Here is a 25,520-nt window from a genome sequence, read left to right on the forward strand (position 1 = left end):
CCTTTTAATTGAATTGCACGTATTGTGCAGATAATGTTCCAAGGGTCCTGGCAGATGGGAGGTCTTGCGGGCACTTAGGCCCCATATTTAGGCCATGGGATAGAGTTTTTATAGACTAGGCAGCTGCCTGGCTTGGGAGAAGGGTGGAGTTTGCCTAGTGCATCTGTCTCTTCCTTTGTCTGTGTGTAGCCAATAAAGGGGACCAGTCCAGGGTGATTCAAAGAGATTGTGTAGCAAAACCCCTCCCCTTGCTACCAGGTGGTGTGCTGGGGCAAGCTAGATGGTAGTTGCTGGGCAGAAGTCTCTGCACAGGTAATGGGATCAGGGAGGCACCTATTGACTGCACTGCTTACCTTAGGGGGTCACTGCTTCAGCCAGAGCCAAAACCACCGAAGATGGCTGTTGAGCTGTCCTTTGTGAGAGCTCATGGAGTGTCTGGTCTGTTTTCCCAGGAGGCTGTCCAGCACCCAGCCATGTGCTTGGGGACAGGGGAGCACAGCTCACCTCCCTGTCCATGGCCTCAGACTGCAAGGGTAGGATTTGACTAAGGCAAAGGGCTCAGTGCCTGAGATCCCTTTCTTTAAGGTAAAGGGTTCCCAGAGGAGCGTAGGGTTTGCAGACAGGTCTGCCTTCAGAATTGGGACAAGTATATGAGGCAGAGGGCCTGGGTCTGGGGTCGAAGTGTTAGCTGTCCCTGACTAGCATGACTCTGACTGGGCTGCATGCTGTGCATGATCCAGGCTTGCTCTCTGGCTGCGCCCAAGGCTGGGGGATGGCCAGGGAGTAGTTCTACTCCTTAATGTCTGGCTCAGGCTGTTATGCTTTGGCAAGTGGCAGTCAGTCCCTTTCCTAGGTGCTCCCAGAGCTATGGCGTGGAGTGTAAGAGAGTCTCTCCACACCCAACATGGAAGGAATAGGGTGGGTGTCAGCTTCCTGGGTTGGTGCAGGGTATCATCACCCTCTTTATCCTGTGCACTGCAGTGAGACCCCGATTTCCCCTCCCTTCCATGCTAGGGGCCCATTCCAGCCCTAAAAACTCACCCCTGAGAATGGTCCTTCCATCCCCCAGTACCTCATTATGCCAGCCCAGGAGAGGCTTACGCCACAGCTCAGCAGCCTACGGGTGCCCCTGCTTTGGGGATAGTGAACACTGCAGCACGGTGCCAGCTGGAGGTTTATAGCGCCCTTGTTAATGTGCTGTCTTGCTCAGTTCAGAGTTGACATTGGAGAGAGCCTGACTCTCCCGCCTGTTCTCTCTGGACCTGAGGGTTGATGGTCACTGTAGGGCTGGGGAGTACATAAACCCTCAGGCAGTGGCTGGAGGCATCAAGTTGTGGGAGGAGGCATAAGGGGTGAGACAGGCACCTCACAGACAGGATGGGAAGGTTGCTCCTGCATATCCCTGTCCCTTCTAGCAGGAGAGCGAGAGCCTATGGGCACTTTGTCGGCCCCAGCTATAGGGAGACACTTTCCACCCTGAGCAAGGCTGGATTGGGAGTCTGGGATTCCACAGACAGCTGGGCGGAGGGGGAAGAGGGCCAGGTGGGTGCTGGGAATTTGCTGTGGGACCAGTGTCAGAGGGGTGCACCCCATTTTCTTAGACTATTCAGATGTAACCCACTCCACACATGGGGCCTGGCTTCCCAACCCAGCCCCTTCTGTGTCTCTTGGCTGAGCGGGAAGCTGATGTTGTGCCCTTGCCCCTGGCAGTCTGGTCCCCAGAATGAGAGGGAGATGGTTCTGAAAGCACCTACAGCTCTGTGAATCCACAGCAGCGGAACACAGGAATGTCTGGGGCAGTCCAGCTTGGTTGGGGCTCTGCCTGAGCCAAAGGCCAGGCTGTCCTTGGGCCTGGACATCCACCCCCAATATTATTAATCATCTTTGCTATAGTAATCCCTCAGGACTAAGCAAGAATGGGGGCTGCTGAGCTAGGTGTCAGAGCCTGGCAGGCTGCCCTTGCCCCCCCTTGTGAATCCTTCTGGTGGCCAGCGCAGTGCAAGGGGCCATGAGGTGCCTGGTGCGGGCTTCCCAGGGTAAGGCTATGGAGGGGGCAGCCAGGCACTAGGTTCCTGAGCTGACTATCCCCCTCTTTTATTCAGGGCCTTTCTGTCTGAGGCCATCCCTTCTGTTCCCCCAACAGGGAGCTGACCTGGCCCACAGGTGGAGCCCACACTCACCCCTCTCTTGAATGTCCTTTGCCCCCTGCAGTGCTTGCCCCCTGGGTCTCCCAGCCTGTCTCAGCCTCTCCCAGCCCAGTCAGGTCAGGATCATCAACCGCCATTGCACCCATGGGGAGACGGAGGCACAGGGAGGGTGTATATCTTGCCAAAGGTCATGCAGCGTGTCAGTGGCACAGCTGGGAATAGAACCCAGGTGTCCTGATACAACTGGGTGTCCTGACTCTGTTCTGTGTTATAACCACAAGACCATAATTCTCCTCACGCAGGCTCAGAGGAGGATGGGGGATCCTTTCTCCCAGGCTGCATCTGGCTGGGGTGGGGGAGGGAGTCCTGTTTACTCAGAACTGACTCAGGTTGGAGCTGCAGTTTGCACTCAGACTGCCTGATTCACCGTCCAGAAATAGCGCTGTGTAGTGTGCGTGGAGAGCCATGCGGCTCTCCAGCCTGGGGCTGTAGTCTATGTAATTAGTCTATCTCTGACTCCCAGCCGGTCACGTGTCTCCCGTGGGGCAGCGGGTTGGCACCCTGCATGGGGTGGTGCTGAATCCAGGTGGGCGAGAGGGTGAAGGTGAATTGCTTCCCTGGAGGAACATCTGACGGACCATGAAAGTGGGGCTGGATCCCTCTGTGAGTATGTGGACCTGGGGGAGGAAGTTATGTGGGGGTGGGGCTAGCAGGAGCAGCTGTGAGCTGGGTGCTGAATCCGTCCCTTTGAGCCATGGGGAGCACTTCTTTTGTGGCTGCTGCAGTTCACCCCCTCAGTCTCTAGCCAGGGTCAGTGCAGGTTGGAAAGGCTGCTGCAAGGCTTTTTGTGCACCACTATCCCAGGCTTTCCTTTGTTTCCCTCCCTTTCATTGCCCCGTTTCCTTTGTTTCCCTCCCAGACCTTTGCCCCGTTCTCCTCCCTCGCTCTACCTGGGCTGGGAATGCACCTGGAGCGGAGTGGGTGCTTGCGCGGCTGTGCTATTTCAAAACTAAACTCACTCTGCTCTGTGGCCTGTCAGTCATTGTTCAACAGTGGCCCAGGACTGGAATAGCTGGGGGCTGCAGGTTTGTACTGAGGGCGCTGGCAGAGCTGTGGGACGGAGGTCGGTCTTCATTGTCCCTCTGATGCTATGTGTGGTGCCTGCTGCTGTACAATCAGTCCCTGATTTTCATCCCTTTCCCAAAAGCTGTCAAGGCCCAGTGTCTGCCATCTGGGCTCTTCAGATTCTTCCTCTCAACTTGCAGAGCTGTTTAATTGTTGGCAGCACCCTTTGTGGCATGTGACCCGTATCTCTGTGGGTCCATCAAGCCACTGGCTTCCCAGACCAGTTGAGATTGGCTGTGAGACTGAGCTGGTAAGGGTTGTGAGTTTGTATCTGCATGTGTGTGTGTGCACACAGCTATTCTTGCTTCCTTAGCAGTCTCCTGCCACTGATTCACAGGACAGCACTGGCATCTGCAAAGCTGGTGGTCACTCATGCGCCCAGGCAGGTGATGGGAGCAGCCTGTTGGGAAGGAGTAGAGGCTGAAAACTTGTTGGAATAAATTCCTGGGATTGGGATTGTCAGGCTTTGGGGAGTGGTAACAAGGGGTTGCAGGCACTTTTGGTTGGGTAGGGCTGCTTGGGAAAGCAACTCAAGGGGTAGCCTGGTCCCCTGCATACCAGACAAATGCTGTGTGGCTGGTGGTTCCTTGCAGTGGGGATGGATATCAGTTAGGGAGAGAACACAGATTAGTGGTTACAGCAGAGCACTTAGAACCTGGAGTTCTGGGATCATCTCCCAGATTTTCCTTGGACCTGGTGTGTGGCCATGTTAACCTGTATGAAACAAGTGGTTCAAACAAACCCTTCCTCGTCCCTGCCCTTCCTGTACATTGGAGTGAGTAATAGCACTGTACTCTGGCCCAGAGTCAGGAGTGTCAGTGAGCAACATCTGGCAGAGGGCATGGGCGGGGCCAGGAATGTGTTAGGACAGGTTGTGTTGTGTGCACACTGTGTAACTAATGAGTGACGGGGACCACTTGTTCACCCAGGTAAACCTGGGGAGCTCTGCAGGCTTTTAGATAGACACGTGTGTCCACTCACCTCCCAGGAGTGTGTTAATGAATGAGAACCAAGTCCCTCGGCACCAGGTGGGGATTCGTGGGGCCTTGGAGAGGCACAGTCCTGCCCCTCATGATCTACCAGGAGTTGAACACTTCACTATGATTAGGAAATGACTGGTCTTGGCACGTCTGTTTTGTCTCTGTGCTGCTTCTCCTTTGGGGGGAGGGGATTGCTTGCCTTTTGTAAACAGGGGGACCCATCTGGGGTGTGATTTGCAGCAGTGTACTGAAGCTTGAGATGCTGTAGGTGACCTTGGACACTGATAGAGAGGTGGGGAAGGGGATGGGTCCATGCATTCTGCTCCCCAGGGTGACTAGCAATGTAGATAAATCCCTGCTGTGTGAGTATGACTTTTGTCCTGAGAACATCCCCTTAATAATACGGCACCAGCTTCTGCTTGGTTTCCTACCCCGGTGGGAAGCAAATGCTGCCAGACCCTGGGGGCTCAGATCATGGGAGGGAGAGTGCTGTGGAATCAGTGATTCTGGAGAGAGCTGGCAGAAGCAAACCCTTCCTCTGGTTGTTGCAGAAGCAGCTGCCCCAGAAGCATGTGGGATGCTGTGTCGGGGTTGATTTGCTGGTGGGATTTGAAGAGGATGGGACATTTGTTGGGGTTCCCTTGTTTTCCTTTTCCCTCCTCAAATGTCCTGGAGCAGCTGGATGGGCTCCACTGAAAGCAGTGTAGGCTGCTCCTATCTCTTTCAATCCCCACTCCAGGGATAGGCAGTCTGGCTCCACACCCATCCAGTGGAGAGGAGGACTCTGGGTGCCTCCCTCTGGGCTATGTGGAGCTGTGCTGCTGAGCTGTCTCAGTGGCCAAGGCATGAAGCTCAGATTGAGCTTCACAGCTCATCCAACATCTCCAGGTGCCCTTCTGGCCAGCAATGCCTTGATACAAATCCAAGTCCTGGGAGAAGCCCTGCTCTTGAAACAGCCCCTGGCACCAACAGGCAATTGTCTCAGGTCCCTGGTTCAACTGAAGAAGTGCTTTAGTCTTATTTTGGCTTTAAACCAAACTTAGTTCTGTTTAGCTTTAGTTGCTTAGGAATCAATTTAAGCTAAATTGCAGTCAGAGCATCCACACTGGTCTGCTCCAGTTCAACTAAATGAGTTTAACAAACAATTTAAGCTAACCCAGTACCACTTTCTCATGTATGTCCAGACTCTGCCCCATGCCCTTGCAGGAGCCTGGGGAGGTTTGTTCCAAGCCATTCCCTTATGCTGGGGCCCCTTGTCTCTGGTCCTGAGCATAGTCAGGGTGACTCCTCAAGCCAGCAGTTCAGTCTGTGAATGCAGCATCGAGCTGCCTAAGCCCAGGGGGTTAGGGTGTCTTGGTGCACCCTGCCTGTTTGTCTGCAGCTGGGCACTCCCTTCTGTGTGGTCTAATGGTCTGAGCATCAGGCATGGAGAGGGAGCTCCTGGAGTTGCAGAGTCCACTGAGTTCCTCATCCTCCTAGGTACCAGCCTGCAGCTACACAACATACATCTACACTGGAGTAAGAGACCTGTGGCAGAGCTGCAGCTGGGCCTGATCAGCTAATCTGGGCATGTGGGGCTTGGGCTAAACATTACTGTGCAGATGTTCAGGCTCAGGCGGGAGTCTGGCCCTGGAACTCTCCCACCTCGCAGAGTCCCAGAGCTCGGGCTTCAGCCTGAGCCTGGACATCTAGGCAGCAGTTTTACAGCCCTGCAGCCTGAGACCCGTGAGCCCGAGTCAGCTGACCTGGGCCAGCCACAGGTGTTTAATTGCTGTGTACATGTACTCAGAGGGTCTTTCAGCCACAGCTTTTAAACCCAACCTCCTGTCTGCTCTCCATGGACATTACAGATCCCCTCAGCACAACTGGCAGCAAGAGAGATTCATCCCCACGCACCTGAGCCAGAATTTCTCCTCCCATCATTTGTGGGCTGGTTAATGTCATCTGCCCCAAAGGCGGCTGCAATTCAGTGGGACTGCACATGCATCCTGGAGGATCCCAGACTCCTTGGGTGAAGCCCTGTTAGCGAGATGCAGCTGGATGCCTCTGTGTTGAGGATCCCCTGAGAATGCATGGGGATACACTTTCCCCATGTTGGCCAGGCTAGAGATGGGGAGGCTTTGGAATGAGCTTCCCTTCCTTATCTGGCTCACTGCCATGTGATCCAGGCCCAGTTATGCATGCTAGAAATGACATGGCAGCAGGAGATGGGAGAGATGAATGTTCATGATGTCTGGGCACTTTACTGGGAGAGCTGTATTAAGGCTTGGTCCAAGCAGGTGTCTGTGTCCCCTGTTTCTTCCCCCCAGGACTCAATCCCATCTGTCAGGCCCAAAAGAACAAGGCCAGTATGCAGGGGAGCAAGGGGTGGGGGATCAGTGTTTTAGTCCAACACAAGTGTCACTTCAGGGAGTTTGATGTCACAGGGTGATGCAGGGATGGAGTACAAGGGGGAAAGCCCAGGGCAGTGGGGCCTGGGTTCACATGCCTTCCAGTTCCTGCTTGCTTGGCCCCCCATATCTGTGTGAGGACCCATCCCACCAGGCAACCCACCCACCCCTTCCTCCCTGTAACCCTTGCCCAGGAGCGCCAGCGCCTGGAGACCATCCTGAACCTGTGTGCGGAATACACCAGAACTGATGGCCTCACAGACACAGGCAACTCGCACCAGCACTTCCCAAGTGACGGAGATGCCACCACCAACATCCTGACAGCCAGGAGGCACTCCAGGGGCTCTGCCAGCTTGGCTGCCTTGGGCCTTGGCAAGGCCATAGTGGAAACTGGAGAGGCCACAGGGCCCCAGCAGAGGGAGAGCCTGGAGAAATCAGATGAGGAGAATCTGAAGGAGGAAAGTAGCAGCACGGAGAGCACACACCACGAGGTGAGGGGAGACAGGGCCCAGTGCATGGAGAGCACCCACCATGAGGGATGGGGGGTCAGGGCCTCCCCAGCATGGAGAGCACCCACCATGAGATGGGGGGGTCCCCACATGGCGCAGAGCACACACCACAAGGTGCATGTGGGCGGGGTCCACAGCACAAGAAAGCACCTGCCCTGAGGTGGGAGGGTGGAGGTTGTTGGTTCTTTTTTTGGGGGGGGAGGAGGGGGAATGTCCTGCAGGGGACCATACTGCTGCTGGACTCAGATGTGCTTATGACCCGATCTGGGCATGGGCAGTGGTGGGTTTCTGGGTGTATCAACACAAAACCCCATGTATGAGACTGCAAGGTTGACTGGTGGTACAGCAGAATCCCATGGGGGCACTGGTAGCAGGCGCTGGGTGGAGAGGGCTGTGCATTGAGAGTCACACATTGTGCCTGATGCACCCCCATCTCTGCCCTACCTTGGAGGGCTGTCGCTGGTGGGCTGACGGGGATTGGGAGTGGCTGTGAGCTCTGGGGCAGGGCCCTCTTTTTGCTGAAGTGTTGTGTGCACTCCCTACTCTGTGAATAGCAAATAAGCAGTCCCCCAGTGATGTCGCTGTTTCTCCCAAGCAGCACGAGGACTCAACGGGCTCCAAGACCAAGGAGGCTGCCCTGCTGGAGGAGGAGTGGGTGCGGGTGCTGGGCCATGTGGATGAGCTCAAGAGCCATGTCAAGGAGCTGGAGCAGCAGCTGCAGGAGTCGTCCCATGAGGTGGAGCGAAACCCTTTCTACTGCTCCTGGGGTGGGGGAAGAGTGCAGGACACTCACTGGGGGCCAAGGTGGACCCCGGCTGGGCTCCATTCCCCTTAGACTGGGGAAGGCAGGGAAGGGAACCCGGACCAGAGCCTTAAATCTGACCCCTTCAAAGTTTTGTTTGTTTGGTGGGGAAGAGAAGAATGGAGGGTCAGAACTAACCCTGACAGGTTGGGTCTGGCTCTGACTTGAGGCTTCATGGGGCCTGTCTCTAATTCCCATGTTTGATGGAGCCGAGATCTCATGGGGAGAGCATGTGAGGTCTGAGAACCATTGAACCTGAGCCATTAGCCTCAGCGCTGACCTCCATCTGGGCCTGACCCAAAACCAGTTGCCCTCCTTGGCTTATCTCTGCCAACAGAGCCATGTCCCACCCAGGCGTTGCTGTGCCTCTGGGGGTCCTGCGATGAGGTTGGGAGATGAGGGCTGGCGGGGGCAGCACTGCTGTGACATGGCTGTGTCTGCCTAGGCGGAGATGGAGCGGGCACTGCTGCAAGGGGAGCAGGAGTCGGAAGTGATACAGCTGCAGCAGGAACAGAAGATCGTGCAGCAGCTGCAAGAGAAACTATGCGAGCTGGACTCCAGCATCCAGAAGGAGCGGGACAAGGTAAACCCCAGAGCTGAGAGTTCCCCTGTCTGTGCCTTGGAGCAATGGGTGCAGGGTGCACCCCCAGAGACCCCCCAAGGGGCTGCTGAATCCCAGGTCTCTTCCCTGCTGGAAAGTGTTGTTCCTTCGCACATACTTCTGGATCCGATGCCAAAGAGACTGACCTATCTGGTCATCTGCTGATCTTGGGGGAGAATGGCATAGGTTCTGTGCACTGCACACACTGGCCATCCGTCCCCAAGAAAGCCTGTGTCATCTGCCTCTGGGCCCCCCTTCTCAAAGGGTTTGCCATCACCTGGTGGGCATCTAAAGTGCCATTTCCATGAGGAGGGGGCTGCCGCAGGCATGTTCACCCCCAGATAGGAGGTGCTGGATTTATTGCAGCCAGCTTGAGAAAGCACTTCCTCTACTCAGAGCATTTCCCTTCTCTCTGCCATTGTCTGGTATCCTGATGTGGACTGGCCACTGGCTTGGGAGCTTTGTCAGCCTGTCTGGGGTTGGAACTGTCCATTCTTGGGGCTCTGGTGGGGGAGGGCAGCTCCTTTCGGTGCTTGGGGTGCACTTTGGGAGTCACCTTTGCACTCATTGAACCTTTCCACAAAATGCCAATTTCTGGAGCTTTCTCTGTTGGCCTCAGCCTTCACCTGGGCAGCACATGGGTTACTTGTCAGTCATGCCCCCTTGCTTCCTACACTGGCCTTGGTGTATAAGGTTTTGCAGTGAGTTTGTCAGTTCTCTATATGTCCCACCAATCGACAGCTCCAGGTGCTTGTGTGCAAGTGGTGATGACAGCTGCAGTGCTTAGCTTGCTGGAGACTCTCGTGTCACTCCATTTAAAGCATCATTCAGCTTTGACCATGATGCCACCAAGAGGTCATTAATTTCCCAGCTTGTTGCCTGAGACGTGGTTCCCAGAATGCTGGAGAGGAGGGGGACAAGAGCCAGAATGCACCTTCCAAAGACCATTATCTCAGCCTCCCTTCCAGTTCTGGGGTCTTGCTTGCTGTATGCTTCTTAACAGGGGAAACAACACCTCCACACCCATGCAGAAACGCGCACAACTCCAGAAAGACATCTGAATGCAGCTTCCTCTGTGGTACCCATTGCAACCTTCCAACACTCAACCCTGAATGTCCCCTGCAATAATCTCTGCAGGACAAACTGTACCCCCATTCCCATCAGAAACTGCACCAAAACCGCCCTTCCTGCTGATGATTTCTGCCCTTCACAGCAACAGAACCCTCTGCTGGTGCCCCCTCAGAACTGCATATCCACACAGGGACCTATCTCAAGGAGTCTTGTTGGAGACGATCCATTCCCATGCAGGAAGGTAGCTGACTGCACTGGAGTGCAGTCCCAGGCTTGCCCGGAATGCATCACTCTGTGGAGCAAGGATCAGTGGGAGCTGAGCACATTCCCAACAGTGAGATCAACTTTCACTCTTGTCCAGCTCTCTTAGAACCTTTGCCCTTGTCCCTCCAGGGATTCCATACTGTCCCACACAGTGAATGGATGTTTTTGCGGTCCTTGCCCTCTCCATGGCAACCCAGTGGGGTGTAGCCATGCTGGCACCAAGGCTAGAAATGCACCAGGTCCTGATTCATTTCATTGGTGACTATTTCTGAGGCTGGACGAGGTGAAGCCTGTGAGTGGCAGGATGCAGGCAGCCCCTCCTGCACAGATGCAATGTGCTGGGATTGTTTTTTTTTTAAATTTTACAGCCCTTTTGCAAACCATGCCTAGTGAAACAACCAGCTCCATATGGAGTCAGGAGAGGGACTAAAAGAAACCACACTCCCAAAGTCTCTGCCGTCTTAACCCTTCGCTTTCCTAATCAGTCAGCACTAACTCTCTCTAACGGCGCCCACTCTGAAATGTGTCTCTAATCCCTCATGCCTCTGCATGCTATGGGGCCCCCATAACCTCTAGCACTTGTGCACACTCCAAACACCTGGGCCTAACTTGGGCAGCTGTTCTTTAGCAGTGCTGGTTCCTTGAGACACGTACTCTGAGCTGCCCTGGGACAGGAACTGGTGCTTCTGGACTAGCACCTAAATCCACCTGTTAGTATAAATTCAGATCTCCATTAACCCTGTGGAAGCATGTGAGAGAGAGAGACATGGATCACTGTTTGTAGTGTTCCTGGTTTTTAAATTTCCTTCCCAACATTTAACCACATGGTGCAGACAGAGGAGGAGGTGCAGGGGGCATATTAGGGACAGTCAGAGTAACCGCAGCTGGACATGTGCCTCTGGGAATATTGTTTGCTTTACACAAAATATGATGAAAAATCAAAGCTAATAGACTTTGATATTTGACTTGGGTTGAGAATTCAAGCTTTCTTACATGATCTTTATTCACCCTGGTCTGAGTGAGCAGCATGAAAATCAATTTGGCTGCTCCTCTGACCAATTAGACCCTCTCTGTGACAGCTATGTGACTGCTTACCAATTGTTAGTGGCATAACATCCCTGGATCCAGGTTAATTTGGGGACACAGTTGCCCATTCTAGCCTTGCTGTAACCAGCTCCTATGACCCACTTCTGATTGTAGTGTAGATGGGTTCCTGGTGTATCTAGTAGCCTACCCTGTGGGGCACTGACATGCACAGAGAGAGTGGATTCTCATGTTGATAGGGTCTCATGCTCTGACTCTTTTGGTTACAGTGGAGTGTTTCCTGGCCTCTTGCTAGGAGTTGGCAGAGGGAGAGGGGGATTGGGTTAGCTCCTCGGAAGATGTTACTCCTACTTTTTTTGCATTGTGATTCTGATGGTTTAACCACCACCCCAAGGTGAAGGAAATATCCTGTGTGGCATTCTGGCTTTGCAGGTATTCTTGGGTTCTTTCATGGGACTAACTGGGGTGATGTGAGCTTCAGCATGGAGAGCTAGTTGGAGGCTGAGCACCTTGGGGAGCAGGGATGGATTTGCTGCCAAGAGGCTTGTTGGTAGCCACAAGGTATAGAGATGAAGGGCAGGGCATAGTTCCATTCCGTCAGACCTGGTGTAAATTTGGGGTGACAGTGATGTAAAACCTGTGTGAGTGAGGGGAGAGTCAGGCCTGGAACTCTCTAGGTCACCACCTCCCTCCCCTCTGGCTACTGCAGGAGCATTCATTATGGTCTGTCTGTTCTGTGGAGATGCCCCTGTGCCCCGCACCCGGTATGCCCCACTTCATACTGGGAGCTGCATATGTAATGTTTCCTGGGAGCTCCTTAATTCTAAGGAGGATTTTGCCTGTGGCTTTGATGTGGTGACTTTGCTTGCAATGGGGGGTGAGTCTGCCCCAGCTTGCAGTGCAGAGCAATGAGGCATCTCTGATTAAAGCGAGCCTCCTGGCTTTCACACTGAAGTGCAGTAGACACCTTGAGTGCATGAGACACCTTGAGTGCATGGGGGTTTCTTGCCAGTCTGGAGACGTGACTCACTCCGCAGCACTTTGTCAAGTTAAACAAGCCATCTGGCATGAGGATGCTGGCATGCTTGCGGATTGCTAAAAGGCAGCAGACTACTGCAGGGATGAGGAGGTGGCAGGGTACTTGATGCAGCTCTGCCCAGGAATTCTGTTGTCACTGAGAAGCAACTGACTTTAGTGGATGTAACTAGCTGAGCTTGTATGGCAAATTCTATTCTGTTAGAAATGAATTGTGTGATCTCATCCATGCGCATGTGTAGATAGGTATTATAGTGTTGTCTGAAATGCTGGGTGGTCATGAACCTTACTCACATCAGTCTAGTAGTGCAGGACATCTGGCGATGTTTGGCACTGGAAATTTGGACCCCAAAAGCATAACATTAGTGGTTAAAGATTTCCTAGAAAACTGCAGGAGTTTGTTTGGATGAGTCCAAATCCTCCATTTAGCAGCCTCTGAGTGTGATGGGGAGAGCATGGATCTCTTGTTTTGGAGACAGCCTACAGCCTTCCAAGGCCTGTGCCCATGTTACTGTATGGAGGGGTGGCACTCAAGTTATAAGGTGCAGGTACTCTGAGGGATTGCTTTCTGGTGCTTAGAGTATGGGTCAGGGAGTCTGGACTGCTGAGTTCTATTCATGGCTCAACCACTGACTTCCTTTGTGTTCTGAAACAAGTCACTTTACTTGTTAGTGCCTCAGCTTACCTAGCCATAAAGTGGGTTTCATAACACTTCCCCTCACTAAAGTGTTGGTAGGGGTAATCAGCTTCTGTTTCTGACTCTTCAGATAAGAGATTCCTAGAAGCCACAGAACATTGTGCCATATGTAAGTAGATGTTGTAAATGCTTGTGGTCACAGGTTCATACTTCTTTTAAAAAACAATTGCCCAGGTAGCCAGCACTCGGTGCTGAAAACCAGAAATAATAAATTCTAGAGCTGAGCCCAAACTAGTCCCCAGATCTTTCATTCATAGATTTTAAGACCAGAAAGGACCATTAAATCATCTAGTCTGACCTCCTATATAATACAAGCCTGATAATTTTATCCAGTTACTGCTGTACTGAGCCCAATACTCATATGATATAATATACTGCAATAATCTGAACATCCCAAACTTCTCAGCAGTTTAGATCCAAACTTGGGTCCAAACTTAATGGTTCAAACCATTTTTAACATATTCCGTACTGCCCTGCTGGTGCCACCCTGTAAATAAAGACACTTGTGCCTTGTCCAAGCCAATTACTGCCACTGTTGTTATCTCATTCAATCGCAAACTTCTCAGTGACTCCCAGGGGATTTGAAAACAACGCAGGGATTGGAGGGAATATTCCTATTTCCTCTTTCTAATTTGCACTAACTGGTCTCATCATTCTGGGTTGGTATGAGAGAGAGTCTCACGTTAGAGGGTTTTGATGCAGATTTACCCCAAATTAGGGGTAATCCAGTCTGGGGTTTCTCCCATTCAGTTAGTTACTTATTCCTGTAGGTGGAGGTAAAATGGGCAGGATGGGAGGAAGGATTGTCATGGGGCTATTGCTAGGGAAAGGGAGTCGAGAGTGTCCTGGTTCTCCAAATGTCTCACTGTGTGACATTAAGCAAATCACTTGCTGTCTGTCTGCCTCAGTTTCCCCACCTGTAAAATAAGTATAAAATCCCCTGGACGTCTTGAGACCAAAGTGTTGCTTTCACTGGTTGCAATGCATTGCTTTGTTAATCCAGGGTTCCTGGACACATGAACAGTGGGTTTTATCATAAATTTTTATGCTGGCAGAACCCCCAAAAGAACCCTAGGAACTGCAGGGGGCTCAGCTCCTCTGAAAATGCAGCATGTTGATGCAGGACTGAAGCCAACTACATATTTCAACTGGGTCGGAGAGTGGGGTGGTGAACCTATTTCTTCCTCTCTTTAGACCAGGAACAAGTGTTTTCTTTATATCCTCTCCATCACTAACTCACTTAAATAAAACCTGAAATGTTCCTGAGGACCCAGGGAGTTAACCTGTATTAACTGAGCAGAGATTGGATCTTAGTCTCTTGTTTTTCATGTTGTCCATAAGGAAACAGAACGCCAGGACATCCCTGTCTATGGAACAGGACGTTTGACTGGTAGTGTAGTCTCCGCATTTGACCTGCTTTACAATTATTTGATGGTGTCCTGGATTTGAAATATCTGTTATAAAATGATGTTCCTGAGACTTACTTAAAATAAAATATAGGGCCTACGAAAATGCCTCTGATGACCGATTGTGCAGAACACCTAATTGACAACGCCATTCCCAGTGCTGTGCTGACATCATCCCTGATGATTGAAGGCGTGTTAACATTAATCTGCTCGAGACCAAGAGGTGGCCTGGTATGTGCTTTCTGTAAAGCCTTTGTCTTGAGACATGAGACTGAGGTCCAGTCCTGAGCAATAACTGTTCTAATCCAATCCAGCCCTGGATGCCAACTGCTTTTGCTGTTTAAGTCTTTTTGAAAATGCCTCTTTGACATGCCCCTCCCCTGTGCCCCTTCTCTCTCTGGCTTGAGCCACTGTCTAATTCTCCAGCTTCTGCATGGCGCGGATTTGAGAAGTGTGTTTTCTCTCTTTTTTTTTTTTGTTTTTTTGTTTTGTTTTTTTGTTTTTTCCCTGATTCAGGAAAGGGCAAAGGTTGATGCTGAAAGGAAGGAGCTAGAGAAACTCCAGGCGCTTTACAATGAGTCGAAGAGCCAGCTTGATAACTGCCCTGAGTCAATGCGGGAGCAGTTACAGGACCAGATGAGAAGGGTCAGTGTTTAACCCCCACCCTCCTGGATCACTGCCCACTCCCCCTCACCTCCATGCCCACAGTTCCAGCCTGAGCCAGCACTCCACTGGTGCCATGTGCCAAACTGAATGCAGTACACCAAGGGCTGGAGGAGGCTGGCATCCAGGTGCCATGGTATTGGTAAGTTTACCACCCAGGATGTAGCCTGGCTGGTGCACCAGCAGATTGCAGAGCAACTCTCCGCTGCTGTTGATACTGTAAGCAGCTCCAGTTCCACATGTCCCTGTCTCCGAATGCCATAACGCCTCATTGCAGCCTCTCCTCTTGGCAGCAAGTGAGGAGGGGGCAGGTTTCTTTCCCTAGTGCTCTCCTCCTTTTCCATCGGCCGCTTCTCTGGTCACTGCTACTGTTCTCTGGGGAGTGCTAATGTAGCAAGTGCTGCAAGCTCCCTTCCTGCCCCCCCCCCCTTGTATTAGTGCCTGGAGGGGGAATTCTGAGCACTGGAGCAATGTAGTACAAATCCCCCTGTCCCCAGATGTGAATTCAGTCCCACTCTCCCCCCACCCACCAACAGAAACCAGCAATTTGGCTGCTTGGCCAGCTCTGATTTTGACTACAGACTCCTGTCAAGCATGGAAAATGGGCAACCCTGCAACACTTGTCTCCTTGAGCTAAATCCTCCACCTAGGTGCTGCTCCTAAGCACCTGCCTCTGCCAGGGACAACTCCTGTGTGGCTGGAGGCCAAGAGATGTAAGGTGGGGTTTCTGTTCAGGCAGTTTTTGTAGAGGAGTCTGCACCAGGGTGCAAAGGAATGAATGTCTAATTCAGAGACCCCAGGCCTGATTACTTAGATTGGACCTGCCAAGTGAAGCTCTTGCGCTCTGCCCCTTGAACTGCAGTGCAGCAAGGATACTCGGCATTGGTAGAGATGGAAGAGGCCTATTGAAAATGCAGGTGCAGCCAGCCTCTGGGTGCTGTACTGATACTGGACACAACTTTAGCCTTAATCCAGCTTCTGTGAAACGAGAGGCCGGCAAGCCTCAAGGGACTAAACTCTATATCAGTTTTCTGCTGTTTCCTGTGGACATGTATGTATACAATCCAGGCCAGATAATGTCAATATCGCAGTGCTGCAGCATTTTTTCCCATTAGCTGGGATTTTCCAGGAGCGTCTGGGAATGGAATATCATCCTTTTATTATGTCCAACTCTTTTAGTGCAATAAATTAAAGCATTTTTCCTGGTCCCCGCAGGAGTCACAGCTAATCCCAGCCTGAAAACCTATGTCCAGTTTAAAATGGAACTCAACAGATGTCTAATGCATTGAGTGACATGTAGAGATATGTAGAGCAGGAAAACAGTGTCTCCCCATTGACACTGAACAGGCACGTTTCAACTAAATAGATGCTAAACGGTTTGCATGGAAAAATTCTTCACTGAAATGGTCAGGCTGAAAAATATGTATTTTAAATAAAATGCAAAAATCCCAAGCAAGCTAAAACCTAACCCTAACTTCTGCAGCTTGTTACTAACCGACAGAGTGACTGGAATGTAAAGCATTTAAAACATCAGATGCACTGTTCCCGCAAGGCAGTGTTTGCCTCTTGCTTCCTACACAGCAAAGCTAGCCTGGTCAGTTTCTTTTTTGAGTTCCTATGCTCCAGCTCCTGTTGGATTTGCAAGAGTTGCAGAGGGATGTTTACATGCAAACAAAATCTTGTTTAATTAATACAAAATACATTAATAACTAAATAAAAATACATGACTAAAGGCTCTTGCTGTTAGTGTAGAATTTACAAACCCTGAATTTTATCCACACTTGCCCAAGAGATGCCATCAACATTAAAAACTAAATAAAACAAATGTTTTTTACACAAGCTCAGTACTGCACTGTCCAGGAGGTGATCTAGCTCAAACCCTGGGAGTCTCATCCATCTCTGGGCTATGTGGTCACATTCCTGGAGCACACTAACATGTTGGCTTGGCCATACTAATTATATTGGCGAAAGACCTTCATGTGACCCCAGCTCGACAGCCCCACTAACCTATGCCCACAGAGTGCCCAGCTGGCATCTTTCATAGAAGTAACTTTTAAGAAAAAAAAAAAGAAGTAAGGGAACAAATCTGCTGTTTGAATCTCTGCTGCCAAGGATTGGTGGGCTGTGCAGAGCCCCTGCCAAGACTGCTTTGCCCTGACCCTCTTTCTAGCAGATCACAAGTCCCCATTGTCCTATGGTGCACATCATCCCCTACCCCAAGCTATTATCTCTTTTTCTCTGCTGTAGTCGGCAGGGAACTCTCTGGGCTGGACCTCTCTCTGCTGATCTGTGAGCATCACATAGGTTTGCAGCACTGTGGGAGGATGGGTCAGGCCAGTGAGACTGGTGGCGAGAGTGCATTTCTTGTCTAGAGTTTGTGCGTGTGGAGCAGGAGACCTTGCCTGGGTAGGTCCCTCGGCTGGGCATGATTGCAGGTCCCTGTTGAGCAGGAGGTCCATGTCTCACGCAGTCAGAGCCACCAGCTATGCACTGCCCCGTGCCTCCCAATAAGCAACAGGGACATGTAGAGCTTCCCCCCTGCTGCAGCAAATGGAGCTTTGCTCCTTGCTTTCTCAGTGACCTGCTCTCCTGTCAGAGCAGTCCCTGCCTGGTACATCTGAGTGCCATGGGGGCAGAGGGGAGGCATCTCTGTTTCAGAGGGAGCTGAGCAACCATGGTTGTGTGTTTGAAGGAGGCAGAGGCCCTGGAGACGGAAACCAAGCTGTTTGAGGACTTGGAGTTCCAGCAGCTGGAAAAGGAGAGTCGCCTGGAGGAGGAGCGTGAGACTGTGAGCCAGCAGCTCCTGCAGAGCAAGGCTGAGTGCCACCGCAGTATCGCCAAGAGGAAGGTGGGGAGAGGATCCTGGACCCCTGGGCAAAGATTGTGGAGCCTGGGCTCTCCCTTGTCCCAGAAGTGTCCACTGCAGTGAGGGGGAAACTGACTCCTCTGTAATCCCCTCCCAGCCCACCTTAGCCTAGGACTCCCCAGCCCAGCTTTGCTCTGGTCTAATCTCCTCTCCTAGCCCCTTCCTGTAATGCCCTCGGCCCTGTGGTGTCCCTGTGCTCACAACAGCCCTTTGGCTCCCAAGCACCATCCCCTCCTACAGTTCTCTCTCTGCCCCAAGCCAGCCGTATGCCTGTTCTGGGAGTGGATGGAAGGGCTCCAAATACCTGCCCAGACTGGTAAGGCTTCTTCCTCCCTCCCAGCCAGCTACTTCTTCCCAAGCTGTCCTGCAGGGCCTGGTGCCAGCTCACCCTTGCCTTATTTTCTTTAAGGAGCGGGTGGCTGCATTGGAAAGCCAGGCCAATCACATCCGGCTCCAGGCTGCCCAGGAGTCTGAGCGCCTTGCCAAGGAGAAGAATACCGTGCTCCAGCTGCTGCAGAAGGTAACATCCTGGAATCATGCTGGATGGAGATGGGGAAAGGGGTTCACTGGGGTAGTGTGTGCCAGCCCAGGCACACTTAGTAATACAGAGTGCACTGCCTTGGGGGACTGGACCCTGTTTCTGCACTGCTATGTCCTTCAAGTCCAAATGAGTCCATGTAGCATACGTGCTCTGCTCTCCAGCAATGGGGTCATGTTACACATTGCCTGTTGGAAATAGAGAGGGCAACTGTACAGGCTGCACTGTCCTGGCTCGGCTTGTCATGTCTCTCCCACCTTGATGGAGATGGACCTGGTACTGAGCCCAGACTTTTCAGCTGGCCTATATCCAAACACTGCTCCCCCTGTCCTGGGGAGAGGTTCCAGTTGGGAGCCCAGCTGTACACCCTGACTCAGGCTCACCTAGTGATAGGAAAAGGGCTGAGAACCCCTTTGCCTGAGGCTGGGCTAATGCCACTCGTGTGACTGTCACTAGCTGCCTCTGCTTGTGGCTGGGAGAAGAACGGATCTGAGCAGGAACCTCAATGACATGGTCTCTGTCAATGTGGTTGCTGGCAGGAAGGGCCCAAGACGTTTCTGTGGCTGCCCTGGTGTTGGCCTCACTTTGGGATGCTTTTCAGGACAGTCACTAACTCTCTTGCTCTCCCCCTTTTTCTCCTTGTTGCTGTGCGCTCAGGAGAAAGAGAAGCTTGTCTCCCTGGAGAGACGGTACCATCTTGTTACCGGCGGCAGGAGCTTCCCCAAAACATCATCTGCACTCAGAGAGGTAACTAGGGGGAAGAGGGATGATTAGTCACTAGAACTGCCCTCCCTCCACAGTGCCATGCTTTCCTGGGACTCCGGCTACCTTGATGGCTGGGACCCTGCCTCTGGACCCCAAGAGGTGTAAACAGTGCTCAGACTTGTGTGATTTTTGGCACAAATGCCTGAAAGTCCCAGTGCCCTGACAATGAAAATGCCTCTCAGCTGGAGAGGGCTCTCTCTCTCTCTCATTGCAGCGGGGATCCTGTATCCCTTTGACAAACCCTCCTGGGGGCAGAGCCACCAACACCATGGAACCAGAGTTTAACCTCCACACATGGGTTTGCCGTTAGCTGGGTGTCCTAGTCATGCCATGCAGCATGGAGCTTAGAGACAGGTTCTTACCTGGTTGGCCCCAAACACTGACAGGGAAAGGAACCTGATCCAACCTTGGGAGCAGAGCATCATTCCCTGGATATGTGTTGCTTTGGACACCTGAAAGGGGGGTGGCCTTGGCTAACCCACCCCAGCCCCCAGACCAGTCCATGCTGTTAGGGTCTGACTAGCATCCTGTAGCCCAAGAGTGCATGGCATGTGTGAGGATGGGGGTTCTAATGGAAATCTTGCATGGCTGCAGGAGCATTTCTCAGTACGTCCCATTGCTTAGTGGGGACTGCAAGCACCAGTTGCATCAGCTAGGGCTGGAATCCTTGTTCCATGTACCAGGAGAAGAGCATGGCACTGGCTCTGTGCAGATCATACATACCAAGGTGTTCAGCATGGGAGGAGGGGATTAGCCCGTTACCCCCTCCCCCACCAATGTTATTAAGTACCTTTATTCTGGGGAGGGGCAAAGTGAGCTAGTGGCCAGCTGGCCCTTCCACAGACTCCGCCATATTGGGTGCGTGATTGGAATTGGCAGCCAGGTGGGCATGTGAGTGTGTTGATGTGGAGACTAGGAGCATCTCCAGGGAGGGTTGGCTCTACACTGGAGGGCACAGACCCTTTTCTTCCCTCCTGTGGTTAGAACTCCCAAGGGCAGAGCTGTGACAATCCAGCCATGGGATATGTGATGCCTGGTGCCTTCAGTCCTGTTACTGAGATGGTCTGCAAGGTGAAATCTTCCCTAAGGCTGTGCCATGAAGCTGCAGTGCTGTCAGCCAGGACTGGCTGGCTGGAGGCTCCATTAGGCGATGTCCCTGCTTTATGCCTGAGGCTGTTCAGTTGGGAAGGGATTCCTCTGTGCTGTTTTGATCTCCCTGTTTCTGTGCCTGCTTTGCCCTTCTGACCTTTACCCTCCAACAGGAAACACTTCATATCTCAGAGCCTTATGACCTGTTAGAGGAAACTAAGCCCCAGAAACCCCTGCCAGGGGCAAGTGCTTCCTTAGGTCCTTTCTCCGCCCACTCTTACCCCAAGATGCAAGAGGTAACGGGACTAAATGCATGTGTTCGCTTGCTTACTGCTTCTGCTCCTCTGCCCAGAGTGGGGCCAAACTGCTATGTGCAGCCGTCTTATCAGGGTCTTGTAAATAATTCAGTCGACAGGCAGGCCAGCAGCTCTTAAATGGGCTTGTGTTACCATCAATGACTTAGGCCCTCTCAGATAGGCATTGAAAAGGCTCACTAACAGGGCACCATCAGATTAACAATCACATATTTCTCACGCACCTTTGAAACACCTGGGATTAACACTCCTCACACTTGATGCTCTTTGAACTTCATTCAGCTGCACAGCTCTCGTTTCTAGCCAGTTTGGCTTCCTGGTTCACTTGCATTGGCACCATACTGCAGTGTGGCTTAAATCCCAACAAAATGCCTTGAATGTGTTTTTCCCTCCCATTTCGCAGACTGCAAGCTTAAAGCTCCCCAACAACATCCCTTTAATTTCTTCTGTTTGCCTGTTTGTTTTCTATTTTTTTTAAATAGCATCAAAATCTTTGATTTAGAAATAGTGAGAGAGCTGAGAACCAGTTCCAAACCAACTGGCAGGAGAGGCTGGGATTCTTAATTGGACGTTGCTGCCAGTGTCTAAACAGTTTGGGGCTTTAACAAACATTTCTATTAATGATGCTTGGCAACAGATGCCAGATGCTGTGATGTCTGGCTGGCGACAGCAGGGGGCACTATGGATGGGTCTCGGGGTCTGCCCTGACCCACCTACCCCCTTTGCTGTGTTACTTGGTAAAGGGGGAGCTTGTTCCAATACCACATGCCAATTCCTATCCATCAATTGCTCTTAATTTAGTTGCTTTCCTTGGGCCAGTATCCAACGTGCTGTGTTTCCTATTGCTGCTATCTCCCCTTGGTGCTGGAATGGAGCATGTTGGGCTCTTCTGATGGTGGGATTGCACTGGATGTTTTGTGTGGTGTGTGCAGTAAAGCTCCATTATAGGCTGAGTACTGCAGCAGCATGTGGTCCCTTCTCCCACCCACCTACCACATGTTCTGAAGCAGGCCAGCTGAATCCATTTCCATCTATCGATCCCTCTGGATCAGATGCTAATTCAGATGCCAAAGGAGGTCCAGATTCCCTGTCTCAAACTGTCTCAGGTGTGTATATTGCAACCAGGTGGCAGTAAATGCAGCCAAGCTGCGGTTGGCCCAGTCCTCCAAGTTCCAGGAGAGAGAGAACAGGAGGGCTGGCGACCAACGGGAGACACTAGGAATCCTCAAGCTCTAGGCCAGTGGAAATAGAACAGCAGCCTAAAGGTGAATGGCTGTGTGTGCCATGGTGATGTCCTATTCCATGGACAGCCAGACCACCTAAGATAAAGCCAATTACACAGTCGTGTAACCTTCAGAGACTACAAGTCCCAGCATGCTCTGTCCCCGTCCAAGTGGCACACCTGGGATAACAAGTCCTGCCCTGCAGTGCTCCTCCTTCAGGATGAAAGATTTCAGAGTAACAGCCGTGTTAGTCTGTATTCGCAAAAAGAAAAGGAGTACTTGTGGCACCTTAGAGACTAACCAATTTATTTCAGCATAAGCAACATCCGATGAAGTGAGCTGTAGCTCAGATAAATTGGTTAGTCTCTAAGGTGCCACAACTACTCCTTTTCTTCAGGATGAAGTGTTCCATGCTAGGACTTGTAGTCCCCACAGGCTGCACCTCTCTATGGAAGAGGAAGTCGGTATGTAAAAGAGATCAGCCAGCTGCACTATGGAGCCCAGGCAGCACTGTGGAGCTTTACTGCTGTGTTGTGGTCGGTACCATGGGACCGGTGCATGAGTCTAATTCTCCTCCTTCTTCATCGTGGATTTCTAGGAATACATGAGGCTGTCTGACGTTTTCAGATTCTACTGCAATGTGTACGGCCCTGGCCAGGACACTAAAGCTTCTGCTGCTGCCCCTGCTGCTGCTGCTCCACTCTCTTGCTTGCCTGCTGTACCTCCTGCAACCAATGAGGTACCTGCTCCTGAGCACGCTGAGTTTTGCTTACAGTGTTTCTGGCTGGGTAGTAAAATCTGTACTCTAGTAGCTGACACCGAGAGCAAGGTTGCCTTATTGCTCAAGATGGGTCAGGCTGGTGCAAGGGATGGGGCCACCTTACCATCACCGGTTCCCTCAATGCGCCTTCCTGGAGCAGGTTGGTTTTGGCTTGGTGCAGCCCCCTGGCCTGCAGCTGATCAGGCAGTGAATTCATGCTGACTGGTGAGAGAGGCTGAAATGGTCATTTCTCGTGACTAGGGATCTCTCTCCCTTGTGCTGTAAAATAGAGAGCTTTAGACTCGTAGACAGCACTGGTGGGCTAAGTTCCTTCTAAGCTGAGTGGCTGCACAGCAGGCTATCAAGGGCGATGCAGGTAGGGAGAGGTGCCTCTTCCCCAGCCCCAGTCTCGGAGCTGCTGGGGAGAGGCGCCTCTCCCCTCGTCCTGGGCTGCTGCGCTGAGAGAGGGCTGGGGAGAGTCCTCTCTCACCGCCGCAGCCCTGAGACAGCCTGCACCCCAAACCTCGCATTCCTGGCCCCACCCCAGAGCCTGCAGCCTCAGCCAGAGCCCTCTTCCCCTGCACCTCAAACCCCTCTGCCCCAACCCTGAGCCCCCTCCAGCACCCCAAGCCCCTCATCCCCGACCCCACCCCAGAGCCTGCACCCCCAGCGAGAGCCCTCACCCCCCCCACACACACAACAACCTTCTGGCCCGGAGCCCCCTCCCGCATCCCAAACCCCTCAGCCCCACCCAAGAGCCCGCACCCCCAGCCAGAGCCCGCACCCCTCTGCATCCCAACCCTCTGCCCCAGGGCTGAGCCCCCTCCCTCCAAACCTGCTCAGCCCCTCACCACACCTCACCTCCATATTGGTGCACATAACAAAGTTAATTCCGCACATGGATGTAAAAAATTAGAGAGAACATTGCTGGGGGTGGGGTGAATGAGTTAATTCTTTAGTCCTCTGAAGTTGGCTACCTGGGCAAGGTCCCTCCCTGTTCTCAGTGGAATTCCCTTAAAGAGAATTTGGCTGCTGGGGTCTGCAAGTGAGATATGTGGGATCAGCTTTAGGTTGAATTAGAACTTTGTTACAAAACTGCCATTCAGCTTGGCATAGACAGTCTCAGCTGAACGGCTGCAGTAGCTTTGGGGCTGCAGGTCAGGATTGAGGGGCATCGGCATAGCTGTGTGGGGGGAGCCCGACACTGAGGTAACTAAGGATGGAGGTGACTTGGCAGAGCAGCATGGAGATCCTGACAGGCTACCAGCCTGGCCTCTCTCTGGCTCAAGTGGGTGCTTATCAGTCCCAGGAGCAATAATAGTTCCCACAAAAATTAAAAAGTAAAGTGAATCCCCCTGCAGAGCTTATGCAGATGCCACTTCTGATGTGCTGCAAGACCTTCGGGCAAGTGGGTGACAGCTGGGCTCAATGCAAATAGCAGCTGTTCCTGATGCTGCTCTGTGGAGCTGAGCCAAAAACCTTTGCAGCTTGTCAGGAAGTTAAACTCTCCTGTTGTAATGATCTCCCCTGGGATGGGCTTTCAGGCTGCTGAGGTCCTTGCCTTTTCACCTCTCTGCCTGTCTGGCTCTCATTGCTCTGATCCTGTTTCCGCTTTTCACTCTGCTGCTTCTCTCTGCCCCAGTACGTGACTGTTGACCAGCTCTCAGGGATTCTGGGCAATGTCAGAGCTGACCTAGGGCTAGCCCCTCCTGCTTCCCCATTGGGCCATCCCACTTCAGGTTTCGCCCCTCAAGCTGCTTCGTCTGCAGGCTGCCTTCCTTCTCCTGTGCCACCTCTCTCCTCTTCCTTCATCTCTGCTGAGGTTTGTGTCCATTGCATTTTCCTCTTGCCACCCCTTGCACTTTCCAGGGGAACACTAGTGGCTAGCTGGAGGGAGGGCTTGTAAAACCTCAGAGGTCCCAAGCTGGGCGTCAGCACCCCCACACCATGTGCTTGGGATGGGTCCCAGAGAGAGGCTACCAGGCAATAGGGATCCCTTCTGGCCTGGGATGCAGTCTGAATCCTAGCAGGTAGGCATGCCCAGCACAGACACCACTAGCATCATCAGCACGTTAGCGACTTTGGCAAACACTGAATCATCAATGGAGGCTGATTCCTCGCAGTGCAGAACACCCACATGGGGCAGAGGAAGAGCTGGTCCTGCTGCATGATCCCTCCACAGTGCCACACCAGCTCCTCTTGCCAGCTCTAAAGCCTCCAGACTGATTTAATGTTGAGCTCTCATTTGGTTGTGATGAGGGAGCAGCATGGCTCACCCCTTGGGGCAAGGTGCCCTGTGTGGGTGTGTCCGGCCACAGAAGGGAAGGCAGATGTGGGGCTCTGGGGCCTATGACCCACAAGCAAGTAGGGAATTTTGTTTGCTCTGGATCCAGATGTGCAGCTGCTCTAGGGGCTGAATCCTTTTGCCAGGGACTCTTGTACTGCTCGGTCCACTGAACTGTCTGAATGAGCGCCCTTTGCTGGGCACTGCCATGCAGCCTTGAGGGGAGCTTGTTTCCCAAGAAAGGGGTGTCCACCTGGCCCTGGGAAGGTCCATCTTTGGAGTCTGCGGTGGGACCTGTGTTCCAGAATTCAGAGCTGAATTTCCGCAGAGCCCTGGAGTTCAGGGCTGTCTGCGCTAGGGGCCAAGCATCCCTCACTGCCATGTCAGTCCACAGGGTGAGGGAGACGGGCTGGGATCCCCAGGTTCCCTCTCTCACTGCAAAGCAGAGTTGTGTGCTGCTCCCCTGCCCAGTGCCCTCATCACAACACTCAGCTGGAGGAAGAGCTAGGACTGGCAGCAAAGGGGAGCAGACCCAGCAAGAGGACTGGTAAGGGGTAAGAGTTCATGGCCTAGGACTGAGTTTATGCCAGGGATGTCTGACATCTTCCTGTGTGTGCAGGGTCCCTTGTGAGCCTTGCGGCATACCATAGGTGGAGGGGGAAGGAATGACACCCTTTTGAGCCCCAAGCCATGGGCATCTACTCAGAACAATCTGTCCCAACACTCCTGGGTTCAAAAGGGGTTTGAGAACACAGTGTCTCCGTCCCAGCCAGCCCGACCTCGACCCTGCTGCACTGTTGCCCCGCTTTGCTGCAGCTCCAGGGTGAAGCAGGAGTAGCTGTCTGCACAGCTCCCATTGCAAGTGTTGGTGCCTATGTCCCCCCTCCCTGCCTGTGTCCTCTGCTGCCTTTCATTTATCTCAGCCCCTCTGTGAGGACTCACAATGC

At 52.5% G+C, this 25,520-nt stretch overlaps 1 protein-coding gene across 1 annotated transcript in view; it reads left to right on the forward strand.

Annotated features, from left to right (window-relative positions):
* Nucleotides 1-25,520, forward strand: part of PHLDB1 (pleckstrin homology like domain family B member 1) — a 119,770-nt gene that overhangs the window by 73,266 nt on the left and 20,984 nt on the right. The window contains exons 8-17 of the mRNA XM_077839655.1: nt 6,837-7,133; nt 7,747-7,887; nt 8,399-8,536; nt 14,588-14,716; nt 17,427-17,582; nt 18,010-18,120; nt 18,796-18,885; nt 20,166-20,288; nt 22,128-22,268; nt 23,932-24,111. Coding sequence (XP_077695781.1) covers nt 6,837-7,133; nt 7,747-7,887; nt 8,399-8,536; nt 14,588-14,716; nt 17,427-17,582; nt 18,010-18,120; nt 18,796-18,885; nt 20,166-20,288; nt 22,128-22,268; nt 23,932-24,111 — 1,506 coding nt within the window. The remainder of the gene's footprint in view (nt 1-6,836; nt 7,134-7,746; nt 7,888-8,398; nt 8,537-14,587; nt 14,717-17,426; nt 17,583-18,009; nt 18,121-18,795; nt 18,886-20,165; nt 20,289-22,127; nt 22,269-23,931; nt 24,112-25,520) is intronic.

The sequence above is a fragment of the Eretmochelys imbricata genome, chromosome 22 (assembly GCF_965152235.1).
Source record: "Eretmochelys imbricata isolate rEreImb1 chromosome 22, rEreImb1.hap1, whole genome shotgun sequence".
Classification (NCBI taxonomy): domain Eukaryota; kingdom Metazoa; phylum Chordata; order Testudines; family Cheloniidae; genus Eretmochelys; species Eretmochelys imbricata.